General features: G+C 41.4%; 1 protein-coding gene across 5 annotated transcripts in view; it reads right to left on the bottom strand.

Annotated features, from left to right (window-relative positions):
* The window catches only part of TBX4 (T-box transcription factor 4), a 71,972-nt gene that overhangs the window by 4,739 nt on the left and 40,012 nt on the right, over positions 1 to 27,221 (bottom strand). For all 5 annotated transcript variants that reach the window (XM_033172179.1, XM_033172175.1, XM_033172177.1 and 2 more), the window contains 3 exons: positions 24,217 to 24,336; positions 20,870 to 21,017; positions 7,707 to 7,859 (listed from right to left, as the gene is read on the bottom strand). In XM_033172179.1, the coding sequence (XP_033028070.1) occupies positions 7,707 to 7,859; positions 20,870 to 21,017; positions 24,217 to 24,336 (421 nt within the window). The remainder of the gene's footprint in view (positions 1 to 7,706; positions 7,860 to 20,869; positions 21,018 to 24,216; positions 24,337 to 27,221) is intronic.

Raw genomic sequence — 27,221 nt, 5'->3', positions numbered from 1 at the left:
CCCCTTCCACATTATCCCCACAACAACTCTGTGAGGTAGGTCAGTGTTTTTCAACCACTGTTCCACGGCACACTAGTGTGCCGCGAGATGTTGCCTGGTGTGCCGTGGGAAAAATTGTGTTTATTTGATTCCTGTTCAAGAGAATTACTTTATATATAGTCAATATAGGCACAGAGTTAAATTTTTTAACATTTTCTAATGGTGGTGTGCCTCGTGATTTTTTTCATAAAAAAATGTAGCTGCCAAACAATGCTTATCGAGAAAGTGGGTGAGCAAGGGGCGAGTCCCTCTTCCTGTACCTCACACCCTGGAAGGCACTGACATTTCAAAAGGAGGCCACTTTACCTTCTGCTGGCTGGCTGCAGCTTTCCTGGCACACTTATCTTGGCCAATTTTTCAAAAATGTGGCTTTTTATTATATTTTTAGCCTCTTTGCAACACTACCTTCCACGCCCTGTGCCTTTCTTATCCGGAATGGGATGTGTCCCTGTGCACTGCATCAGTGAACAGCACTCAAAAGGCTGATGGCAGGCAGAGCTCCGGGCAAGTGACTAAATGATACCTGGAAAGTGATGCTACTGGCTCAGTAATTGAGGGAGTCAGGCTGCCCCCTATTCACCCACATAGTTAGCCTTTCCCTAGAGATTCCTTAAACTGTGGTAGAGCCTGTGGCAGCTTAACAATCTTCCAAAGACCACAGGATGCTGCAGTGTTTTGCCTAAACACCACCCACAAACCAAGGTGCAATTGAACACTTCTTCATTCAGCTTTCTTTACTCTGTGTCACCAAAGGACATCTCAACAACTGGCATTATAATAAGTTCTTTACTGCTTGCCAACAGGATGCAGAATGTTCTGCTTACAGTGTTTCCCTCTTCTCACTCTAACTCCCATCTCCTTGCTAAACAAAAAGACATTTGCAGCTATCCTCCATTCCATACTTTTTGTTTTAGGGTGGGTGGGAAGACAGTCAGGGAAAGAGCTAGGGCACCCACAGCCCTGACCTTCAGTGTATAAGTTCCAGATTTCAAGCCTAATGGGCTCTTGCATCGGGAAAGCCTGCCTCTTAATTTTAGATTGGGATTTCTACATATCCCCACCGGCACTGCCTCAGTCATTAACTTCACTTGGTCCCTGGCCTGAGCCTGAAGGGGAAGCCATCCTTTAAATTTAGCCCTGCAGATCTTATAGAACAGGTGGCCACAATGTTTGTGAAAGTCCATAGCTTGGGGCAGAACATCTGCTTTGCATGCAGATGGGCCCACATTCAATTTTTAGGTAGGGCTGGGAGAGAACCCTGAGTGGAATCCTGGAGAGTTGCTGCCAGCCACTGTGGACAATTCTGCACTAGATGAACCATGGGCCTGATCTGGCATGCCTAGACTATTCACTCTTGTTGCCTCAAAGTCTTGCCTCTTCTCTGCTTTCCCTCATCCAGGTAACCCTTCCTTAACTCTTCTTGTGCCCCTTTATCAGATTCCATATTCTCCCTGCCTTCTCTGTCTTCAGGTGATTGTATCACACTAAATGATACAATCCTGCTGGGTCCCAAGATATTAAGATGCTGTTAGATGCCACATCACCCCCTAAAATAGATGCTTTGAAATGATAAGTGTTTTTACAGATCTCAGACCAGAGTCCTTTTGGCTGATTAGCATAATTGACTTGAGTAAAAGATGCCGCAGAGCTACTAAGAATTTTCTTAGTGGATTCTTTGGTTAACCATATTGGGGCTATACAGTTGCACTTACAACTAACTTTGCAACCAAGATTCACACCAAGTGTTTCTGCCTGGGCTCTGCCAAGTCTGTTTTTATTTGAACAGACAATTTGGGAATGAGCTGCTTGTTTGTCGCTCCATAATGGCAGCATTTTGGGTGTTGAAATAATAGTCTCTTAGGTGGTTGATCCTTTTTAAAGTGGGTGCATAAATAGCCACAGCCTAAATGGGGCACCGGTCAACTCAACACATGGATTCATCTTGTGGATTGGAGATATATCTTGCTATAGGTTACAATAAATCCTGTGTCCTCTGGGCTGCCATGCATCTTGGAGTGAAAGGGGCTGGTGTTTAATTGGTAAAGGAAAACCAACCTGGTGCCTTCCAGATGTTGCTGAAATCCAACTCCCACCAGTCCCAGCCAGCATGGCCAATGGTCAGGGATGGTGCAAGTTGGAGTCCAGAAACATCTCCGCATTCTGGATCCTGACTACAGTGTGCCTCTGAACCAGAGGACAGAAGTGGGAAGAAAGCAAGGTGAGAGCACTCAGTACATGCTCAGAGACACCATTTGCAGCCAACTTGAACATGGGGAAAGTTAATGAAGTTAGGAGATGTCCACAAGATGGTGGGAATTGGGCTTACATTTCTAACATTAGCAGACAGTGTGTTTACTACTGAAGCTGTTTGGTAGCTAGATTTGGTAGCACCAAGCAAGTGATGTTTCTTCAAAACACGTGAAGAGGGCCTGATATTTTACAGGCTAAACAGAACAAAAAAAGCATGCTTTTGACATTCTGTTTAGATTTTTTTTATCCCCCCCCCCAGTTTAGTGGAAGCAGAATGTTTTAGGGATTAGCTTGATACTGAAAACAATTTATGGGGCTTCATCACTGGCCTAAATGATGCTTTGAGAATTCTGAGTTTGTGCCCTGGGCCATTCTGCATTTCCTCTAAAGCAGGTGTGAGCAAACCTGAAGCCTATGGGATCTACTTTGCTTTTTACTGGAACCCCAAGGTCCATTAATCAGAGCCAGGTGTTAAATAGTGGCTGGGGGGAAGACAGAGTCAATTACTTAATATGCCACATGAGCCCTAATCTGCATACACAGAACACAGACTTGAGCAGCTTAATTTAAGAGGGAGGGTTTTATTGTTAAATAATATAGAAACAAAAAATCTGATGAGTCTACTGCTACATCCGAATCAGTGCTGCCATCAGAGTAGGACTTTGGAGCAAAGGTCCAGAGCCTGGTCAGCAGAAGGAACAGGAGGGCACCCAAATGCACCAGGGCTGGCTAATTAGGGACAGGTGGATCTGTCAATCTCAGTGTCTCATTTGGTCAACATAAAGTTCAGTTATCCACATTTCCAAACCAATTTGCAATTTTTTTAAGTACTCGTAAAAATTCAGTATTTTAGTATGATCTATTATGGTGCACATTTCCCTCCAAAGCAATTTTCCCATAATATAATGCATTTTGTATGTTATTTTCACCAATGTATTGATTTTATGCACACTTTATCCTAGTATATCCATTTTGGTACACTTTACTTAGCTAAGGGAGTTGCATTGCAAAATTCAGAGAAGTGCAAATTTTGAAATATGGCTGTTTTGGTTCATATATAGTTCCAGAAAGTGCTGCTAATTAGTTGGGCTCGCATTTAAATAGATCAAATTTCATTCCCATCCCTTGCTGGCTTACCACATTTTGAAGTTAGTGAAGTAACATAATATTGCCAGCCGCCGCCACCCCCCCCCCAAATCATTAAGTCCAGAGTCTAAATTTAGTTAACTGCACCAACTCTAGTCTAATTTCTGCCCATTCTTGTATTGATGCATCTGAGCGGTACTGTTGAAGATAGAACTGGATGTGGGGGGGGTCAATATTGTTGAAGATAAATCAAATATTGGTACCGTATATCACTTTTACCCTACTTTTCAGCCCTTACAAGAGTTCCTAAGCTGGCTTGCATTCATATCACAATAAAAAACAGCCTTTTTTATAAAGACTATCAGCACATTGCATAGAATGATGCCCTTCTGTCCTATAAAGTATCTCACCACCATTGTCTCCAAAGTTAAACCATTCTTGCAGTTTTTAATCTCATGTCTTTCTTATTTTTAACCATTGTCAGCTGTCTTGAACATTTTAATGGCACATCAATGTTTGAAATAAATAGGAAAGCATGAGGCAGAGTTCAAAGTGGCTACCAAACAGCCTCAGATTTGAACTTAATAGCTGCTAGTGTCAGCCCTATGATGCATTTGGTGCCTTGTTCTGAATCAGCTTCAGCATCTACTGCAGTTTCAACAATCTGTATTCTCCATCTCCCGCCTCACAGAGCCCACTGTTTAGTTTGGGAAATGGAATAAATTCCTGAAGTTACAAAACCAGAGTGCTGTGAAACTGCTCTCCCCGATTCGTTTGGTTAGCTCATGAGGCTCACAGTACCCAAACGGTATACAGTTCATTGTGAATTAGAATAAGGTATTCCTCAGCTGCTTGAAGTTACCAAAGCCAGCAACTGTTCCTGTTTGTGAATGGAGTTGTGAGGAAAAGAGCTTTTAAGCCGAGTGTCAAGAAACCAGTACATCTCTCTGGGTCATTTGTGTAGAAATACGACCCTCTCCCTAATACTGACATTTTAAGTGAGACCTTAAGGTGATCTCTCTCCATAAAGCCTCTCCAGACGAAACTGTTTCTGGAGAGCTTCACTTTACAACTGACAACTTGGCTATGGGTTAAGCAAGTCAAAGACTGTGTCAGGAGGACGAGTACTCCTGAATGCCTTCCTTGATCAGAGATTTCTCCCCCTGCCCAACAATTTGGCACAGATTTCATGAAATTCACACTGTGCTGTAAAGTTTGTGATTGTCAACATTTTTGGTTGAATCCTGTGACAAGCTGTTTGGGAGAAATTGCTTTGGATTACATACAAAGTTAGTCCTACTCAGAATAAGGATGCAAGAAGGCATTGATTTATGTTCTAATTCTTGTTTGTTACATGCATTACTGTTTCCATTCAACTGCATTTCAGCTTCTAACAAAAACTATGTTACTCATCTAGCAGTCTGCTGTGGCAGAATTTTATGTAACTTATTGCGTTGTTGTTGTGTTATTCCACACTATTCATTTCAATGCAAAGGAAATGCCAGTCAATTTTAGGGGAGTGTGACCAGTGCGGTTTCACTGGGCGCCACAACTGTACTGTAGAACAGAGTGTGAGAGGCAGGGATCCCTGAATTTTCACATCACACAGGGTGCCGCTGAAATCTGAGAGCCCAAAGTCTGACACTGGAAATGCAATGCAAATAGGGCCGGGAAACATCAATTATGCATCATTAGCAGACTGAAAACAGCAGTAGCAGCAAATACCAATTTTCTTTGCTGGGTGGAATTCCGTTCCTGAAAAATAAGCAAACTCCAGCAATTTCTGCTCCCATTTCTGTCGAAATTCTCCGACATCCCTAACTCAGAGGCATAGAAATCAATGGACACATCTAACTTTATGCCCATTAATTTAAGTGGGTCTGGTCTGAATAGAACTTAAGTTTGTTACAATCCCCTGTGCCTTTCTATGTTTTCTGCCCTTAATTAAACAGCTGCTCAAACCTGTGGCTTTGTTGGGCACCTTCTTCCAAGATACAGGCTGGGAGCCCCTCGTTCATTTTGCAGCTGGATGCAGGCAGAATATAGACTGGGAATCTACTGGTAGATGCCTGGGTGATTTCCAATAGATCAGCAAACGATTCTGACCCCCAAGTGTTTAACAGCAATTAAAAGGCTTCCCCTCTCCTTTAAATTAGACTGTTGAAACCAAGAATACTTGGAGGAAAACCAGAGCTTGGGGGGGGGGGGCGCCAAGCTCAGTTTTGGTATCAAAAGCTAAACGTGCTCAAACACCTCTTTCTGAATTCTAGGTCTATGTTTAGTCACACACACCATGCCATTTTTTCCTCACTTGGCTCCAATTGGTGGATCTTGAGGTTAACACACACCCCTCCCCCCTCCAAAAAAAGACGTAGATCCCACAAGTCTGAAGTTTGTTCTCCTTCCTACTCTACAGGTTGTGGACCAATAGATAGCGCACACACACACACACTCCACACATACACAGATAGTGTGTGGTTTGGAGCACCAATTCTCAGTCAGTACAGATTTTGACTCAGACTCCAGTTGTATCACATGCATCCAATCAGACCAAACCTTCACAAAATGCATGTAAATCTTCCACAACAAGAGCTGAAATCCATTTTGTGTCCCCCCCTCCAGTTCTCTCAATCTCACGCCCACTCAAAAAAAGAAGAAAAAGCCTTCTTTTCCTTCATGTTCTGACCGCAAGGCAGGCTCTTAACTGCTTTTATAGTAACATTCCTTGTATGTCTCCCTAAATACATATACCGTAATTACTTTTCACTGTAGATTTATGGCTGGGCTTTACCAGTCGTTATTAGGTTTGCTTGCTGTTTTGAATGACATCCGAGAGTTTATGGCCTCTGATTCATTAGTTACTGGGCTCACTGTGACTGCCAAGATACCTGTTTTAAACACACATACATACACACACTCAGTACACTTTCCTTCCTTTCCTGAATGGCATCCTCTGGGTTTTGGTAAAACCAAGCATAGGGCAAGTGGGTGGGTGCTTTCTATTCAGAGCCTGTCTTCTGATACAACCTTTAAGAACCAAAAAGACTGCCTTCCTGGATGGAGGCCCACCTTGGCCTGGCTTAATGCCTGGCATAATGCCAACATCCTTCCCATGTGATGTCGCCCTGCCCAGCCTCTATTCCCCATAGGCACAGTTCCCGTGAACACAGATGTTCTATTTAGCAAATAGTGGCATCTGCTCTGTATGTTTCACCGCCTCTGTTCATTTGTCTAATCTTTTTTTTTTTAAGCCATATAACTTCATAGCCAATTACTCCATAGGTTAATTACTCTATGTGGGAAGTAGTCCTTACTTTTGTCTGCCCTTGGCTCACTGCCAGCTGGCCCAACATTCTTGGATTACAGTTTGGCCATGCAATTTTTTCACTGGGCCGCTCAACAAGCATTCCAAAGGCAATAGCTTGATTTCTGAGCATGGGCTCCAGGGGTTGGGAACCTGCCACACTTCTGAAGTTATTGGACTCTCAACTCTTGGCATGGCCAAAGTCTGGAGATGGTGTCTAGCACCATCTGGAAGGCCACAAAATGCCCATCCCTGACCTACACACTCTTACAGGAAATCAGCCTTTAATGAGAACCTGCCTGCAAGGCAGGGTATTATCCGTAATGACTACAATGGTGCACATATTCCATTTAGCACAGAGGTTTGGAGCTGCCCCAATGCACCACAATCCCATGAACCCAAGACCTTAGCAATGCTGCTCCTTTTTTTACAATATAAATAAAGAATTTCACGAAGCTCTCTTCATTTCAAATCCTGAAAAACAACAACTGTGTGACCCAAATGAAACACTGGGTGGTATTCAACTAAGTTTTATTCAAAGTAGACCTACTGAAATTAGTGAATGTGACCAAATTAGGTTCCTTCATTTCAGTAGGTCTACACTGAGTAAAACTGAATTGGATATTAACCACCTAATAATGTCCCAAAGTTTTCTAGAACCTACAAAACCTGAAGACAAACAATATGAGGAGAAGATTGGAACCCTTGAGCAATGAAGTTATTACAGGCACACCAGAAGAATAGAAAGAAGGAATCAATATAATTAAAGTATAAGTGTGAACTACCAACGATTAGGTAGGAATGATCCAGTCACAGTGTGAAGAAAGTGACGAGAGAAGGTTACTTGTCTCATAGTACTAAAACTTCTCTGAGCAGTAAAGTTCTCATCAGGACAAGCAATGGAAAAATGCTACTTTGGTGGAGTTTATTTTACAAAGGTTTAAGTTGCACCTGCCGCTGCCACCACCCCAAACATATCACCAAATTCACAAAACAAAATGACATTTTGGGTAACGGTGGCACAAACCTTGTGGTTCTGATAGGATGTTACGGATATAAAGGATGTTTCTGGAAACACGTGAGTGCAGAAAGCTGTGTTCTTGGAGCCAAATGCATTGTTCTCATCTGCTTTCACAATGTGCAGCCTTGGCTGGTATTTGTGCATAGAATTAAGGATGATCTGAGGAAAGGAAAACAAGAAGGGAACTCATTAGGAATACTGTACAACAAAGTGTATTCAACTGGAGTGCATTATAGGAGCAGGGAAAGGCATTTAAAACATTATGATGAATTTTGGCTTTGATTTCAAGTAGGAAGGAGTGCATTCCTGTGTGTGAGTAAAAATAATAATGGTGTAACACTTGAGACCTGAAGCCAAACAAACGTATCTGGTTGCTTGCAATTTATTTATTTCATCAATAGCATATTTTTAAACCATGCCTTTCAAACAAATTCTGATTGATAAAACCCAAGAAACCAATTTAGACAAAGATAAAAATAAGAGGAACAAACTCTAAAAGCAGCACAAACCCCTTCAAACTACAGAACTCAGAGAAGAGCACCGGCTGAAAATCTTTGTGTATGGACAAGGGCATGTGGAAAAGTCATTTCTTAAAGCACTGAGCTCCCAAGTCATTAAGAGTTTTTTCAAAAATCAAAACTATCCCTTTGAATTAGTTACAGGTAGGTAGCCATGTTGGTCTGCCATAGTAACAGTTGTCAACAGGTTTACCACACCTATCAGCCAAACACCCATTCCCACCACCCTTCTGAGTAATACCTCTCCCCACCCTCTTACTATATATAAGGGTCTGGTGACCCTTCTGTTTCAGTGTATCTGAAGACGTGTGCATGCACACGAAAGCTCATACCAAGAACAAACTTAGTTGGTCTCTAAGGTGCTACTGGAAGGAACCTTTGAATCAGGCCCAGGAATGGACCAAGGAATTATGGCAATTGGTGAAACAGTCAAGCAATGCAAACAGTTCCAATCACAAATCAGTGTATTAATTTTAGCTTTGCCACTCCTCATCCCAGTGGCTTTTTCTGGGGGGGATGCAGGGGTACGCATACCCCTAAACATTTTGTGAATCCTTGTACTTATTTTCCCTGATTTGAACTATAAAATGGTGATTTTCTTAAGTCAAAATGAGAGTACCTCTAAACATTTTTAAGGGGGGAAAGCACTGCCTCATCCTATGCCTGTCCATTCTCTTGCTCATTTTTCTTTCCCTTCACAGAAACCTTCCTCGCCTTTCCCCCTAATTTCTTAGCCAACAGCAAGCAGAGAGGCTGGGGAACGTCCCACCCTTTTGCAGTATTAAGGCAGTTCATCCACTCTTTGCAAGAGGTTCCACCATCACTTGACGGTACAGCAATACCAGCTGCTCTATTCCCACTTTCACTGAATGATGGAAGGCCAAAGGCATCCTCTGCATGGGTCTGTTTTCATCAGAGGAGAGAGTTGTTAGTATTGGCCAACGTAGCTTTTTACTCATGTTAGATGGAAAAGAGTTGGATGGAATAGGGTTGCTCAGTCTCCTACTTGGATCCTGAGACACAGGGTGGCAAGCTAAGCTTGCAGGGCTGTCAGGTTGCCTCAAATTGCATATAAATATTGTAAGAAATAAATACAAAAGTGAAGTAGACAAGAAATAGACTCATTTGCCCATCACCATATAGTATATTTAAAGATAGACAGGCAGATACATATACACACATACATATGTACGTACAAGGTACAGTTGTATATATTCCTAAGGACCCCATAGCCATGGGCATCCACAGGAATTTCTGCCAGGGGGGGGGGCAAAGTAAAATAGGGCAGTTTCTCACCCCCAAAATTGAAAATAATACTGCCTGTAAATTTTGCCTCATATCTCAGGTGCTGCAAATGCTAGAAATTTACTCTCTCTCTCTCTTTTAAGGAAAGCTGGGGAACTGGAGATTATGGTTCATATGGGAAGAGGGGGACTGCCCCCTTCTCTCCCTGCCTCCCACTTGCAGAGGCCCATACCCCCCAGGGTGTTCTGGGAAGAGAAAATGGGGAGAATCATTGCACATTAATGGTATCTAGGCAGAAAGAGCATCCAGCAACCTGATCGAGGCCCCTCCACTTCCGTTTAGCCATGTTCACAATCTTGATGCTGATGGAAGGTGGGGCTGGGACTGGAAAACAGAAGCCTATTCTTTTCTAGATGGGTCAAGCTGCACCATTTTGGCAGGATTGGTTCTTTTAAGGCCCTTTTGGTCTGACTGCATATAATTCTGCCCACAGTAGCCAGCTGCATGATATACCATTCAAATGTAGTTTTTATTGATGACATTTTCCAGATCAGCCTTCCCCTCTCCTCCCTGAGGAGGAATGAGAAAGCAGCAGTGGCATTTTATCAGCTTTGCATGGGGTTCTCTTTTAACTATTTGGCTGCTGTCTGGCTATAGAGCTTTGACCAAGGAAGAGGGGAAGGCTGCTTTATTAAGGCTGTTATTAAAATATATCAAACCATGTGATATCAAAACCACCGGAGGACAGCTCCAGAAGTTACACTGAGTAATCACTGTAGTTAGTTTGGGAAGTTAATTATACTTCTATTGTTCATGAGAATTTAAAATATATTTAATGAGATTTTCAAGTTGTAATGGCATTATTTACTAACAGCAAATAGTGGGACCTGCTGCAGCAAAATGTTGCGGTATAGTCTTATCTCCTATCTCCTAAGTCAGGGATAGCCAAACTTATGTCGTTCATGGTCTGGTAACCTCTAGGATATGGAGATTCCATCAATCTCTTGTCGCTTAAAAAGAAAGACGAAAAACAGAGATCAAAGTAAAGCACTTTCCCTTCACCAAACGCTCTATTAAAACAGGCCATAGTTTTGCACCCCTCCTCACTCACTCCACTGTTTCTCGTAACATGTAGATGCTCCAGGAGCAGAAGAAGTTCCAGGAGCTCCAAAGCATACCATGAGAGTTGAGGCGCCCAGCTCCCATTTGGGTTTAATGCTTTAATCCACTTTCAAGATCTCCAATTGAATCTCATCAGCTGGACTGCACTACTTTCTTTTAACACAAAGAAAGTGTTTTTAGAAGCAAATGGGGGGGGGCATATGAAACAGCAGCCCAGGTTGCCTGCCTAGAATCAGTATTGCTGAGATGGTGTTCCAGCTCAAAGGGATATTTTACAGAGACTCCAAAAGGTACAACTGTGACCTGTAAAACCTACCTAAAGTTTTGGGTTGGAGCCAGTTGGCGGGAGCTTTGCAAAGGGTGCACACTCCATTAGTCGTTAAGCTGCCCCAGCGTGCCTCTGGAGTCCTGCATCTCTGCCCTGCCTACAGCACTTTGAGGAATTTCATGGCTGACGAGGGGTGGAGTGTCTGGTGCACTAGGGGAGTTGACTGCACAGAATGACGCGAATAAAAGGCAGCGGCTTTGCATGCAGCCTGCCGACCATGAAAACTTATACATTTAATAACTAAAGTGAATCAAACTTGGGGGAGAGCCATGGCTCAGTGGTAGAACACATGCTTTTCATTCAGAAGGCCCCAGGTTCAATCCCTGGCATCTCCAGGTGGGGCCAGAATCTACCTATCTGGAATTCTGGAGAACCACCGCCAGTCAGAGCAGACTGTACTGAGCTGGATGGACAAATGATCTGACTCAGTATAAGGAGCTTCCTATGTAGCCTCTTAAAACTAAATGTGGTAGAATATGCCACAGAAAAAACATGAACAGAGAAACAAATATACATGGCATTGAAATAAACTTTGTTTTGAATAGTTCTGCACGGGCCACTTTTCACATTCATTCTAATAAATACTGTTTGCTACAAGTGCATCTCCTAATACTGCCCCCTGTCCGTCAAAATTTAGGGCATGAGCCTGCCAAAGATACGCTGGTTAGATTTCAATCTGAGTATTATTAGCACACCTGGAGCTCAAGCAGCCTCCCCTCCCATTGATCATTAGTCACCTGCAGCATTTTCATACTCAGGTGGGGAATGCATTTAGTTGTGAGTTTGAATTTTGAACTGCAGTTAAAACAGCAACCACAAAGTTGTTTTGGCAGTGGGGGACTGGCCAATATAGTAACAATGATGTCACTTGAGGACATCTGAAAATCTATCTTCAAACAGTGACTTTGATACCACAACAAACATCCTGGTGTTGAGCACACAAAACATCTCCTATTTAGCTCCGGTGTAATGCAGCCAAGATTTCTGCAGGCACTTAGTGGTAGTGATAGGTAGATGCAATATGAGCCTGGAAATATGCAAATGCTCGCATTTAGGGATGAGAGAGAAATCTAGTTCTGTTCACATTTAAAAGACAAAGCAGCTAAACCCAGACTTCCTAAAGCAAGAAACTGAAACACAGCCTTCTTTCACAAATCACACTTTTCAAAATTTTGCAGTACAATTCTCCAAAGTGTGTATAAATGCATATATTGGTAAAAATATCAAACAAAAATATGTTTTCTAGGAGAATTACAAACCAAAATTTTGATGAGTTTTCATTAGGACTTTTTAGAAAAATGCAAACTGATGTGGCCATCTAGGAAACTGAAGTTACTGGAAAAATTAGAAACAGAAACCAAAACTGACAGATTTGCCCATCCCTACTCACACGACCCATTTCCTGGCCTGGTTGTACAAATTTGCATTCCCTTGCCCTTTAAGCTGGTGGGGGTCCTCTGGCCAGAGAGTTCCAGCCTTGCATTTGGGATTCAAACCCCCAATTAGCTATGCTCTGATTTGAAAATTAAAGGTTTAGCTCTGAAAAAGGGAATACTTCCACACATCGTGAGAGGATCTCACATTTGGTGTAAATAATACCCATATAAACAGAAGCTTTGTTTTAGCAAGTAAAGTGCACACCATTTGGTTATTAGAAACTGTCAGGTTGGGTATAAGTTTGCGTCATGACAGGCACTCAGAAGCCTGTGCAGAATGAATGTTCAGATTTTTCATACAGATTCCACAGTGATTCTGGGCTCATCCATATTTACATTTGTCCATTGATTTCTAGTCCAATAAAATTTTCCTTTGTCTCGCTGCTTTCTCTGGGGAAACCTGCTGTTTACTGCTGAATTGGACGAACATCAGTTGGTTTTTCTGTGGGTTGATGTTTGTTGTGATTCAGCAGTGAAATGTAGTAGGTTTTCCTGGGGGAAATGGCAGGACAAAAGAAAAACCTCTCAGACTCATGCCTAGGAATCATGGGGCAAATGGAAATGTGGATGATCTTTATTTAAAGATTGATAAACTACTTCCCAACAAATGCTTCTGAAATATGCTTCTGAAATAAGCTGCCTAGAGTGACTGGGAAAACCCAGCCAGGTGGGCTACCTATAAATAATAAAATTATTTACCTACTTATAATAATAATAAAATCAGTAGTAGTAATAGTAGCAGTAGTAAGAATATCAACACCACAACATATTTCGAGCACATTTGCAAACTGGAAAAGCAACCGTGGGTACTGCTACACACAAACCACAACCAAGCACACACTACCACCCTAGTCACTTATTTCAAGCCTAATTTCAGTCATGGGGAGAGACAAGGGAGGGGGCTATGTGGGCAGGAGGGGGCTGTGTAGGCAGGTGGATGCCAGGTTGCTGGCCCCTAGACCAGTGTTTTTCAACCACTGTTCCGCGGCACACTAGTGTGCCGCGAGATGTTGCCTGGTGTGCCGTGGGGAAAATGGAAAAATTCAAGATAATTACTTTATATATAGTCAATATAGGCACAGAGTTAAATTTTTTAACATTTTCTAATGGTGGTGTGCCTCGTGATTTTTTTCATGAAACAAGTGTGCCTTTGCCCAAAAAAGGTTGAAAAACACTGCCCTAGACTAAGTTCCTGTTCCAATGATAAGGCCCTTAGTGGACAAAAGTGACTCTTGGAACTCTTCTTTTGTAAGAAAGCAAAGCTAGAATCATTTACTATCAATGAAACGAACTCAATTCAAATTCCACTGGTGATGCTAGTGCTAAGTGAAGCCCATCGAATGGCCTTGCATTACTTGGGAGATAGCGCCAAATAGCATTTTTATTATTTCTTTCCCATCCATCACCCTAGGGTCCCAGTGCAGTCCTTCATAGACTGTAGTACTTTAGAGAGCAAACTGTTCCAGCGTTCCCCCAGATTTGCACCTGGAAAGTTAGCATGTCATGAAAATTTGGTTAAAACTCTGATATACAGCTTTCCATCTGCAGGGAGGTAGAGATTTGTTTTTGTTAAGCACATGAACCCTAAAATGGGCATTCCCTCAATAGCAGTTTTACATGATCAGAAAACATTGAATTAGGAGTTATTCCAGTACATGAGAATTAGCCTTTGGCTCTATCACCCCTAAACATTTGTCCATTTTATTTTATTTTATTTTTAAGGCACATTTTTTGTTACTTGAGCTCTTCTACAAACTAAAGCAGTTTAAAGTTAACCATTAACTTCAAAACGTACTGCCACTTATAAAACACCTTCGCCCCCTCCCTCCCCGCAACATATCCCCTCTCCAAACATATACAGGTGAAACTCGAAAAATTAGCGTATCGTGGCAAAATCCATTTATGTAAGCAATTGTTTTCTTTAGCTACTGGAGTTTAATATATGAGATAGACTCATGACATGCAAAGCAAGATATGTCAAGCCTTTATTTGTTATAATTGTGATGATTATGGCATACAACTGATGAAAACCCCAAAGTTGAAATTGTTAATTTGGGGTTCTCATCAGCTGTACGCCATAATCATCACAACTATAACAAATAAAGGCTTGACATATCTCGCTTTGCATGTCATGAGTCTATCTCATATATTAGTTTCACCTTTTAAATTGAATTACTGAAAGAAATTAACCTTTCCACGATACTCTAATTTTTCTAGTTTCACCTGTATTTAGCCAATATCGATCTATATATATTTTTCAGGGTTATATACCAGTTCAGGTCCCTAGCACTAGATATGTACCTTTGGGAACACAGTCTTGCTTACATTTATAGCACTGTATGGAATACTAACTTGATAAGGCATTGGAAAGGCAGGATAGAAGTCCATATAGTAATTGTTTTCTTGTTTTTTAAAAGCATTGCTTTGGATTTCTTAAGAATGATAAATGTTTTTGAATTTGAAAGAGATGTGGCTTTATATGGGTAGGTCTGACTGATTCTTAGGTTAACGTTAAGTATCCATAATGTTTGATCAGGCCACTTTGCTCTGTGTAATGCGAACTTTCCCTGAAATCAATGCATAATACGTTGACTCGTGAGCAAATAAATAAATAAATTGGGAGCTGTTTTAAGAGAGTCCCATGGTTCTCCAAAGGAGATCAGGTGTCACACACTGCAAAAGTTGCCATGACAATCACCCATTTAATTCAAAACAACAGACATTGGTGTGCCAGCCCCACAATTTTAATAGCTTCTCCCAAGGAATCATATAACTGAAGTATAATCCCTCTTGAACATGCTCTCTGTCTTTTACTTTCTTTTCAAACATTTGGTCTAATGAGTCAACTGAATTACTCCATTTCCTCATTTTGGGCAGTGGAAGGAAATACGAGCTGTACATTTTGTTTTATACTTATCAAGTACATCAACTGGGAGAAGAACTGTCTCTTTGTAGACAGATAAATATGGGCCCCAGAAGCCAACTGTTCCAATTTTGACGAAATGCCCAAGGGACAGGGAGAAGCACCATCATACACTGGATCAAGAATCTTCCTTTCCAGAGAGCAAAATGTTCTTGCTGGCTTGTTAATCAGTCACTGTAACTATTTTGCTTTAAAGGTATTGTCACTGTGATGAAGGATCTGGTCCACAAAAGCTTATGCCATAATAAATCTGAGTTGCCACCAAGTTCTTTGTCATTTTCCTGAAAACAGTGTATTGCCCACTAGCTAGCTGTGGGACTTAACTAGAGAAAACAATAATCTGGCATACATCACCAGCCTCCTGCACGCTTTCCTATACCCTGGATCAGTTCCTTCCCTTGCCTGCTGCTTTTAAAGATTTCCTCTTCCTGTGGATAGATTTGACCATGCAGTGACACACTTCCTGTGTGACATGACTCTAAGCCCACTCTCCTTCTTGCCTCTGTGGCTCTGCCACATTTTGGTAAGAGCTGTAGCTCAAGGATAGCATGCATACTGTACTTTGCATGCTGAAGGTCCTTGATTCAATCCCTGGTATCTTCAGATAGACCTGTCTGAAACCCTGGAGAACTGAATACCAATCAATGTAGACAATACTGAACTAGATGAACAATTGGTTGGTCTAAGGCAGCTTTCTATGTTCCTTCAGCTCCACTATTGCTGCTGCCTCCTCCTTTTGCCTAAACTGCTCCAATTTCATTCCTGGAATTGACATTGGCTTGGTTTCTCCACTAGGGATACTTTGCATTCCCTCTAATTAAGCACCTTGGCTTGGACTCTTGCTTTTATAAGATGCTGGCTAGCATTGCCTCATTCCCCAAAGACCTTGATTCTGCAAGGAGGCACTGAGTCACTCCAAAGCATGACAGCAGTTCATATTGGGGGTTCCTTTCTCTGTGGAATGGACACAGCCAGAGACAGTTCATTAGATGTCCTGCAGTTGGACATAGGGGGAAGGAGTTCCTAAATTGTGGTCTGCAAACCAACAGCGGTCCACGAGCTACATTCACATGATCTGCACTGTGTGTGTGAATTTGTAGCTGAAGACAGGAGATGGCACACCCATCATACAAAACATTCAGATTGAAACTTTTTTGTATTTTTGTTCCTTCTTTTGTTTCTTGTGTTTTATTGCAATGGAATTTGAATTCTATGGGAATCAGATTGTAACAGAATATATAACAACTATTTTTATATATAGTATTTTATTGTGTGACAATTTGAATTTCATAGATTTCAAATTGTAACACAGTACAATAAAATACAACATAAAAAATAAAAGCAGCAATAAAGATACAAGTAAAAATCATAAAGCATCTAGCACAGTGCACTAGAGTTGTTACAAGTGGAAAAATCAATACGTGATCTGCCAAGACCCGCAATTTCCAAATCATCAATGGATTTTTTTGGGGGGGGGTCCAGAACTGCTAACAGGGCATTGGGCAGGTGTTGGGGTCTACTTCAGATTTTTACTAGAACTCCAAAGCCCACCATCTAGAAACCCTTACCAATCAACTGCAAATGATGCGACAATTTACCAGCTGATGCAAATTTACCTTCTGCCAACCCTCAACAACTTTGTGCCCATCCCCCTGTAGGTTATTATCTGGCTCACTTGCTTGAGTGATCTAGAAATTCATTGCTCCAGAAGTACTTTACGAACTGCAGCTGGTCTCCAGGATTGTGCTGGTTGGCAAGTCCTGCCTTTTGATTGGCCAAGGCATCTCCCAACCTCCGTATTCTAACCGTATCCTGTACATCTACAGCTTCCTGACATTGGAATTCCTTTCATGAATGAGTACCCCTATGAAAACATATCACACTTCTGATAGATGACATCATTAATGCCCTCCCCGGCCTACTGCATGTACAAACTTATTTTGCACATTTTGAAGACATTATATTCATAGATGGGTCTTTCTTGACGGGCAAAGTGCAATAGTATTAACTGAATTTCCCTTCCAATGGCATTGTGAAGGATCGAGTATCATTTTCCAGCAGTAGTTGGATCCACAGCAGCTTAAATAAATCTGGCATTATTAATGAATACATTTTGGTTGTGTCAGCATTTTTGACTTGTGTATGTTTCAAAAAGGCTTCCCCTTTTTCCCCTTCCAAAGAAAGAAAAGAAGGGAATCATTCGAAGCCCAAATATCTGTCAAAATAGTTAAGCTTGTTATATCCTTAGCCACCCTCAGGACACACACATAACTCAGGTTTTTTTGTCAGGCTGATTATCTCCGCGCATGTAAAGATTTTGAAATACATAAATTAATGTCTTACCCCAAGAGGAGGGATTTTGCTTTTAAGTAGACGTGGCTTAAGAGGATGTCTAACATTTAGAGGCTGATAAATGCCTCTTCAACCATCTGCCACTGAAGAGTGTTGGCTTCTCCTACTGTAGTTCTTTTTCTTTTCCTTTTTTTAAGGCACACGCAAAAATTGTTTTAGCTTCTTGAGAATCTCAGTTATTCCAAGAAAAACACCCAGATCAGCATGAACGAAGCATACGAGGTTCACATCAGATGGAAAAGACCACACTCTTCTCAGCAAAGGGAGGCATAATGAAGTCATCCACAGATTATTCATTAACGGAGCATTCCAAACTCCCAGTCTGCCATGCTGGGGCAGGTGGAGGGAGGGGACAGAAGTGCCCCTCCACCCAGCAACAGAGAGAAGCTCCACCATCAGAAAAGAAGCACCTCAGTCTGCCCAAATGGCAAATGGATGGAATATTACCAGTGGTAATAATTGTGTTCTGCTGCAGTCAAAATAAATAAATAATAATAATTGTCCAGTAGCACCTTAGAGACCAACTAAGTTTGTTCTGGGTATGAGCTTTCGTGCACATGCACACTTCTTCAGATACCTGCTGCAGTTTGTTTTCTGTCAAAAACTACTTTATTCGTTTCAGTTTTGAAATTATGTAACTTTCATAAATGGAGGCAGTGAGAGATTTCACTTTCTTGGGTTCCATGATCACTGCAGATGGTGACAGCAGTCACGAAATTAGAAGACGCCTGCTTCTTGGGAGAAAAGCAATGACAAACCTAGACAGCATCTTAAAAAGCAGAGACATCACCTTGCCGACAAAGGTCCGTATAGTTAAAGCTATGGTTTTCCCAGTAGTAATGTACGGAAGTGAGAGCTGGACCATAAAGAAGGCTGATCGCCGTAGAATTGATGCTTTTGAATTATGGTGCTGGAGGAGACTCTTGAGAGTCCCATGGACTGCAAGAAGATCAAATCTATCCATTCTCAAAGAAATCAGCCCTGAGTACTCACTAGAAGGACAGATCCTGAAGTTGAGGCTCCAGTACTTTGGCCACCTCATGAGAAGACAAGACTCCCTAGAAAAGACCCTGATGTTGGGAAAGATGGAGGGCACAAGGAGAAGGGGACGACAGAGGATGAGATGGTTGGACAGTGTTCTCAAAGCTACTAACATGAGTTTGGCCAAACTGTGAGAGGCAGTGAAGGATAGGCGTGCCTGGCGTGCTCTGGTCCATGGGGTCACGAAGAGTCGGACACGACTGAACGACTGAACAACAACAACAACAACAACTTTCATAATTTATGTGATTAATGACGTAAGTTATATTGTTGTTGTTATTATATTATTCTAGCCCATTAATTTCAATGAAAAAGAAACACAATGTAAATGGGGATGGACAGGTGTAATCATGTATCATTTGCAGGCTGAAAGCAACAGCAGCAATGAATACCAATCATATTTGCTGAATTGATTTCTGTTTTAGGCATGGGACAAATTAAGCAAGCATCAACATGGAGAGTGTCTCACCCAAGAATCCTCCAAAACCTGTCCCTGGCTATAATGCATTTTAACAATGGTTTGCCAGACCAGTATAATATGGCTTATTCATGTATGTATCGTGTACAAAGCACAGCTTTAAACACATTCCTCCTCTAAGGAGCCTATGTTGGAAGCTGCTCATGCATGCAAATTTGATTCTATTATTTATTACACTTATGAATTGCCCTTCCTCCAGAAGGTGCTCAGGGTGATGTACAGCAAAGATAAAACAATAAAATATATCCATAAAGACACATAATTGCTCACTGCTGTTAGGTATTAGACAACACAGTATCAAACCGTATAGAGTTGGATAGAAACAAACAAGGAGGGCAGACATCACTCCAGGGCGAGGGCATTCCATAGCCAGTTTGGAGGAGGCAGCTCTGCAGCAACTTGGACTCTGAGCCACTCAGAGCTTTAAAAACCATGTTTGACTCATGAATTTTCAAGGGGAAAGCTACAGGCAAGATCACTCCATCGCAGACCTTTTTGTCAATAAGGCAAGAGCCAGAGCAGTTTGCAATATGCAACTCTGAATCAGTTGTGCTTGAATGCATAAAGTGGAAAATGGGAATGCCTGTGTCGAAAACTTTATATCCCACACAACAACAAAATACCAGGAAGCTCAAGCCATCCAGGTTCCAATGCTGACAAAAAAACGTCCTGTTTGGTTATGGCCAAAGTGAACATTCACACTGAACGAACATAAATAGTGGTATATTAGCAGCCCAGGTAATGGTAGGTAAAGAGGAAGAAAGAAAATAACTCTTAAAAATGTAAATATAGGGAAAGTAATTGAGTTAATATCCTGCTGCTAAGAATTGCATAGACCCCTTTATACTCTTATGCTCCCATATGCACTTTAACACTACAGTTAGATGTACCCTTTGCATTGATATACCAATAAGCAAGTAACGTATTGGCCCACTGCTGCACCATGGAGAAGGTTCTGCACTTGCAAAAACCACCGGTCACATCCTTTCCCAGTCTCTGCACATGAATATTTTCCAAATTAAAAATACCCTGTATATTTTGTATAAATCTTCTGAACGAACGGGGGGGGGGGGGGTTGACTGACTTACACCATCAGTTCTGAGCACACTACAAAGTGTTATACATCAAACGTTTGAGTTGGTTGAAAACAGGAAACTGCAGAATGAGTCAAAGCCCAAGAGAAATATGCAAATATGAATGGATAAACAGACAACACAATGTCAGCAACCAATGAAAAATGTTGAAATGCTTAGAAAGAGTATCTGAGGCTCACATGTGGCCACGCTTGAATCCCCTGCTGCTGGAAGTCAAAGACAACACTCACAAAAACATGTCTGGCACGAATATCAAAACTAGAAGGCTACGCAGATTCTGGGTGCCAGTGACAAGAGTGTGTAGAGTTATGCTGGAAGCTCAACCTGGAGTTAGAGATTCTGCACAAGAACCATTGGCATGGGTGGGACCTGAAGCTGGCTGGGGTTGATAGGAGTTGTAGTCCTAAAACATCAAAGGGTACTTGAGGCACCTTGAAAACTAACTAGTTTATTATGGCACAAGAACTGGACTGCAGTCCATACAAAATTTATGCAAAAATGAATTTGTTCATCTTCAAGGTTCCAAAACACCCTTTGCTGTTTTTGCTACAACAAGCTTTACACAACTTCCCAGATGGAATCTTTTGACAGCCTAAACATCATCGGTAATAATATATAGTCATTCCTCTTACATGTCCAAAGGGATCCAGGTGGTTGTTGGTGAGCTTTAGCTTCTGAAATGACACCAGCTGGCGCATCCAGTGCGCTCCTGTGGCAGGTGAATCTGGGTGGACATACAATCGCCCTGGCATCGCAGGCTCAGCCTTACCTGCCACCATCCTGCGAGGGGAGCAAATGCAGAAAGGTCAGTTTTATGGTGTTGATTTGTATATTTAATTCAGCACGATATGTTTTGCCCAACATCTCCAGCCATTCAAGGACAGCTACAACATCATAACCATAAAAGGTTTCTAAATGTGTGAAGAAGGACAGAGCAGACATCTGATGGATTGTGAAGTAAATACAGCAGATAAAAGACAAAAAAAACCCACTTTGTTTTTCAATTACCAAACACCAGCCACGAAATGTGAGTCTTGTATTTTTATTGTGTGCTTTGTTTTTAGAGAGAGCAACATCAACAAATTTAACCTAAGATTTTTAAACAGCCTTGGGGGTAGTACGAAAAGGTCTCTGCTCATTACTTCCATAGTTCACCCAACTGATATTCTGAACTGGATTTCTTTACTTTAAATTGACCATCCTTCAGATAAGTCCAATGATGGTTTGCAGACACACACACATACACACGGTGGCATTCAACAAAGTTTTTCTCAGACATATTGAAATTAATGTAACCAATTTAGTTATGTTCATTAATTTAAATGAGTCTACCCTGAGTGAAACTTCACTGAATACCCCCCAGTGTTTTTTGATAGCTTGACAAGCTTTGCGCACAAGGTGGGAGGTGGAATTGTGAGATTTGATGGAGACCATCACTGTGTTTTTCCATTTTTACTTCACGACTTCCGGAGCTCTGCTTTGGCACTGGAAATTATATTCCAGAGCTGGACCTCAGATTAAGCCCTGAGCACGTTCGCCTTTCCGTCTGCCATCTCTTAGGCTTCCTTAGTACTGTTGATCTGGTCCAGTGAAACCGATTGTACTCCCACAATTCATTTGGGGAGCAAGAGTTCCAGCTTAGTTGAAAACCCAGGTTGCTACAAAAGACTTTCCCTCCCTTTCACTGCCCTAGTTTTCTCACTAAACCAACAAGATGAGCATTCACTGTCTGCCACCAGCTGTAGCTCAGTGGTAGAGCACATGCTCTGCATGCAAACAATCCCAGATTCAATCCCTGGCATTTTGAGGCATGGTTGAGTAAGTACCTCCTACCCAAAATGCCTGGAGAGCTACTGCCAGCCAGTGTAGGCAATAATGAGGTAGACTGACCAATGGTCTAATGCAGTATAAGACAGTTTCCTGTGTTGCTATTTAAATCAGCCCTTAATTCAGAACCTTGACAAATGAGATTTTATTTTTAGAGGAAGCACCTGCTTTGCATACAGAAGGGCCGGGGTTCAATCCACAGTGTCTCTAGGTAGAATTGGGAAAGACTATTCTCTGTCCTAGCAGCTGCCACCCACAGTTCACAGTAAGAAGCAATGGCTACAAACACACACATACCCCTTGGGTCATAAGAAGTGTTCAGTGAGCACCTTCCCAATACTAAGGAGACTGTGGAAGGAGAATGCGGGTTAAGAATTAAACACTCAAAGCTCCCACAATTAAGAGATGTAGCCTGGAGATATACATCTCATGCACACACGCCTCACATTCCTTCATAGACAGATAGATAGATAGATAGATAGATAGATAGATAGATAGATAGATACTTTATTGTCATTGTATGTAGTACAACGAAATTGAATGCCATCCCACATTTACAACCACACATACACATACATACAACCCATCACAACTCCCCAAAGATCATACTATTTGGTTACAGCATTTAAAATAGTTATAGCTCTGTTTTTTAGTCTATTCGTTCTTGATTTAATTGTTCTGTATCTCTTGCCTGAAGGCAACCATGCAAACAGACTATATCCAGGGTGATATGAATCCTGTAAAATGTTGTTTGCTTTTTTGAGACAACGGGATCTATATAGTTCGTCCAAATATGGGAGAGGATGACTGATAATCTTCCGGGCTGTGGTTATGACCTTCTGGAGCATTTTCCTGCCTGTGACTGTGCAACTGGCAAACCAAGCACAGATACAGTATGTAAGAATGCTTTCTATGCTGCCTAGATAGAAGGACACCAACAGTCTCTCACTCAGATTGTTCTTCTTTAAAAGTCTGAGGAAGTAAAGTTTCTGCTGGGCCTTTATTTCCTCAGACTATATCCTCTCTCAAAACTATGGTGACGTCCTTAACGCCTCTGATACAAAAACTGTCACTCCCATTTTCTCCCATTTGTCATTTTGCTCTTCCATCTGTTGTTTTTCCTCACTGTCAACACTGAGATTGTAAGACTTCAGGGCATGGAGCTTGGGTCACATTTAAAGCACAGAGCTTTCCTCCAAAGAATCGTGGGAAATGCAGTTCACCCCCATAGAGCTGCAATTCCCAGCACCCTTAGCAAACCTACAGTTCCCAGGATTCATTTGGAGAAAGAAATGTGCTTGTATGTTGTAGACATAACATTTTTTTACCCTTTGAAAGTGCAAAATCTTAAGTACACTGATGAATAATAGTGAATAGCATCTATTTGATGATTATAAACATTTTTGCACAAGGTCACTTTGCAGCAACCAAGTCTGCAAGCCTCAGGAATAAGCAGCTACCATTGTTTACGAGTTGTTCACAGTATGTGGGATATCTGAAGCAGCTTCCCAATCAGTGTTATTGAACTAAAAGCAGTCCTTGTTTACACAGGCAGGGCATCCCTGAGCATTTAAACTAACACACTTTTGCTTCCTCCACTTAAAAACCACTTATTTATAAATATATATAAATACCGCTATTTCATTTTTAAAAAAATCAAAACAGTTTACAGCAAACGTTTATAAAACCATACAATAAAAGCCAAATAAAAAGTTAAAATCAGACATCTATTAGCAATTGTGGGAAGAGATAGTCTTAACTGCTTGCATAGGCATGGCAGAATAGAAAGTTTTCAGTGGGTGTGTAAAGTTTGGCACAGAACAACACATAATGCATTAATGGTGTCCAGAATACAGCCACAAAGCTCTAATTCAAAGTATAAGGAGCAGTGTTTTGATGTTTCCAATACTTGCTCCATATATAGGGGAAGTCTTCCTCAAACCTGCCCTCGTCTGCAAAGCCAAGTAGAGGCTGTGCAGGTTACAAGTTCCCAAAAATGAGAGTGTGGATGTGCAAGTAAAGATTGCTTTGCCAAATACATTTCCTGCACTTCCTGTTGTAAGCCATACCACCAAAATTGTACTACCATCCGGATGAGGCCGCAACTCTAGATCTGCTGGGGTGATTTTAATTGTGTCATTTCAACACGTACCATTTGTTGTCGCAGAATTTGTACCGGTGATCGTCTGCAGGAACAATATCAATCAACAAGATGTACTTGGTCTTGGGGTTCATCCCAGTGACTTTAACTTTGTAACTTGGAAACATCCTCCTTAGAGAAAGGACATAAAGCAAACAAACAAAAATAGACATTAGGGCAGAAGGCAGGGGCCAAACAAGCGTACCCTATAAGCATACTCCAGGCAGTACTGAGGAATGCATACATATTCTCTCTCTCTCTCTCTCTCTCTCTCTCTCTCTCTCTCTCTCTCTCTCTCTCTGTGTGTGTGTGTGAATAATAATTCCTAGATTCCCAATTTTAACACCCCCCACAAAAAAGAGCAAGTTTCCAGCATTTGTAGAACCTGAGATACAAGGCAAAATGTACAGGCAGTATTCTTTTCATTTTACCTATGTGAGAAACTTAGCCTGCTCTCCACACCCCTTCAATGTTTCATTTTGCACCCAACAAGAAAATTTCCTGAAACCAGTCTATGAGAATTTATTCACAATCAATCAACTGACTGGTTTATGTTGCTGTTTGGTACAGGACAGCAAGATGACACCTGGTTAATGTGCACAGAATACCTACATCCAGCCAAGCTATTTTGGGACCTGAGACAGAGAATTTTCTCTGGGAGTAAAAATACAATAATAAAGTGAGCAACTATTTGCTGCCATCTTATGAAACCTCCGAATCATTAGCCTGAGGCAGCCGTTCCACTCTGCCTAGTGGCAGTACCGGCCCTGGTTATATAAAAGCTGAGTACTGTTATTACATAGTGCTTTGCAGTCATATATATCTCTTCAATAATTTCCCATGAAGCACTCTAGGAGCATTTTGAAAACATTTCTATGCGAGATTCAGAGACTTGGGGAAATGTGGTTGAAAGATACTCGGAGTCCAGTGTGACTTTCATGCTCTTTATTCAGCTCATAGTAGTGAGGAATGTAGTTCCCCCAGAATGTTTGCTTTATATACACTATTTACACAATGGGCCCCACGTGATTGGCTAATTCCGGGATACTCCTGTATGCCAATCAGAGTGCGGATTCACTTCCACCTGGAGCTGGATTGGGTGGCTCCTGCAGACTAATGAGACTGCTGCAATCTCAATCCTATTGTTCTAGGACCAATCAGACTGCTGCAGTTTGGATCCTATTCAACTCAGTACATAACAGTGGTGTTATCAAATACACCTTTCTCTCCCCCCTCCCCCGTTCAAGTGCTCCCTAAACCAGAAACTGGTTGACAGAAACGGTGTCAAATTCTCCCTCAACATATCCCTTTTCCCTCAGTTCTCCACCTAAGAAAAATAAAACATTTCCCTCAGCTTCTTCTCAAATTCCTCCTCAAAAAAGATGGCAGTGGGATACATGTCACAACACCATTGGGCTTGATAAATCTTATCCTCCTCATAAATAGAGATTTGTATTAGTAAATGAACAAGAAAGAAAGACAAGTCCTGGTGACAGAAGAACAGTCTCTGTCTGTGGGGTGAACGATCCTTGTCGTCAGAGCAGCCATTTTGTAACCGCTTGGGCAAAAATCCACAAAATGGGTTCCTTTTAGAAGACCTTTGAATCAGCTCTTTCTAACACCCTTGCATAAATTCCAGGTGTTTACCATGTAATTAGTTTGAGCTCAAAAGGGGGTGGTTTACCAAATAAAAAACCAGCCATCTTTTATTTCTGTTCATAAGCTGTGCCCTTCTCTTAACCTTGGGACACAGGTAAGCACCTGTATAAATACAGTAGCATATTTCAGTTTGCAAATATGCAGACTAATTCACACTTTTTAGAAGGAGATGAGAGAAACGCTACAGAAAGAATCTAATTTTAAAGCCAAGGTTTATTTTATTTTTGTTTTGTTTTAAATTAGACCTTAAAAAAAAGCTTATACCCAAAAATGAACAGGGGTTAAAAAGGGGGAAAAGTTGGGTATTTAGAAGTTTGTTCAGTATAATTTTAAACATAGCACTGGAAGATTCTACGAGGATATTTATGAGCCCGACTTCTAAAGGGCTCTTTTTTGTCTTTTGCCTACCGAACATTTTCCAAACTGTAGCACATCCAAGCTGCTAAAGGAGCAGAGATCTGATATACTGTAAATGTTAAGTGCTTTTTAATGGCATTTAAAATTAAGCTTTAGCATATGGAATTCATATAGAGTAGACAAGTCAGAGTTTATAATGTTCTTTAGAATAGCCCTCTAAAATAAATAGAGTGCAGTGAAGCCCCTACCATAATATATACAGCCGAAATTCTTTGAAAGGATAACAAATTAGAACTCGCATCTGATCTTAGGTGTTGCTTAAGTTGCAACCTACTCTGTAACTGCCTTTGGTAGCATTTGGCTTCACAAATCAAGCTGGGTCAACGAGCCACTGGATCTTGCCAATTTTCTGGACCCTTTTCCAGGAAAAAGCCCTGGGTATGAAGTTTTTTGGGGGTTTTTTAAAGGAAAAATTCTGGCCGTGCATTGACATTTCATCATGATTATTAGCTGTTGCATTTTTGGTGTCTGCAAGCACCATGCCAGCAACTTGTCATTTAAATTTTCTTAATGAAAATGTATTTCTCAACCTCTTGGCAACTGCTGGGGTTTTCAATCAAAAGCTTGGGCAATACAGTGTGTGTGTGTGTGTGCGCGCGCGTGTTTTATATATATTTGTGTAGGAAGAGACAGTGGATCAAAAGCCCTGCCTATTCCACCTCCCCGGTAGGTTGTAGCAATGTAGTCATCAAAATTGGATAGAAACTGAATTTGTGAGATGTTTCTCTTTTTTGATTGAAACATACAAAGGAAAGCACAGGAGTAATGAGATAACTGGGCAACTATCCAACCCAATTGTGGTTGGCAGCATCCAAAACATGCACACCCAGGCCAAACCGGTGTTTGTCCTTTGAATCAGCAGCCTATAATAACAGAGGTCATTCCCCAGTTTTCTCAACTAGCAAGTCATGTGGTTATCTGACTTCTTGAATGGCACAGAG

This window comes from Lacerta agilis, chromosome 15, assembly GCF_009819535.1.
Source record: "Lacerta agilis isolate rLacAgi1 chromosome 15, rLacAgi1.pri, whole genome shotgun sequence".
In the NCBI taxonomy this organism is placed as follows: Eukaryota; Metazoa; Chordata; class Lepidosauria; order Squamata; family Lacertidae; genus Lacerta; species Lacerta agilis.
This window is presented reverse-complemented; position numbering and strand designations above follow the sequence as displayed.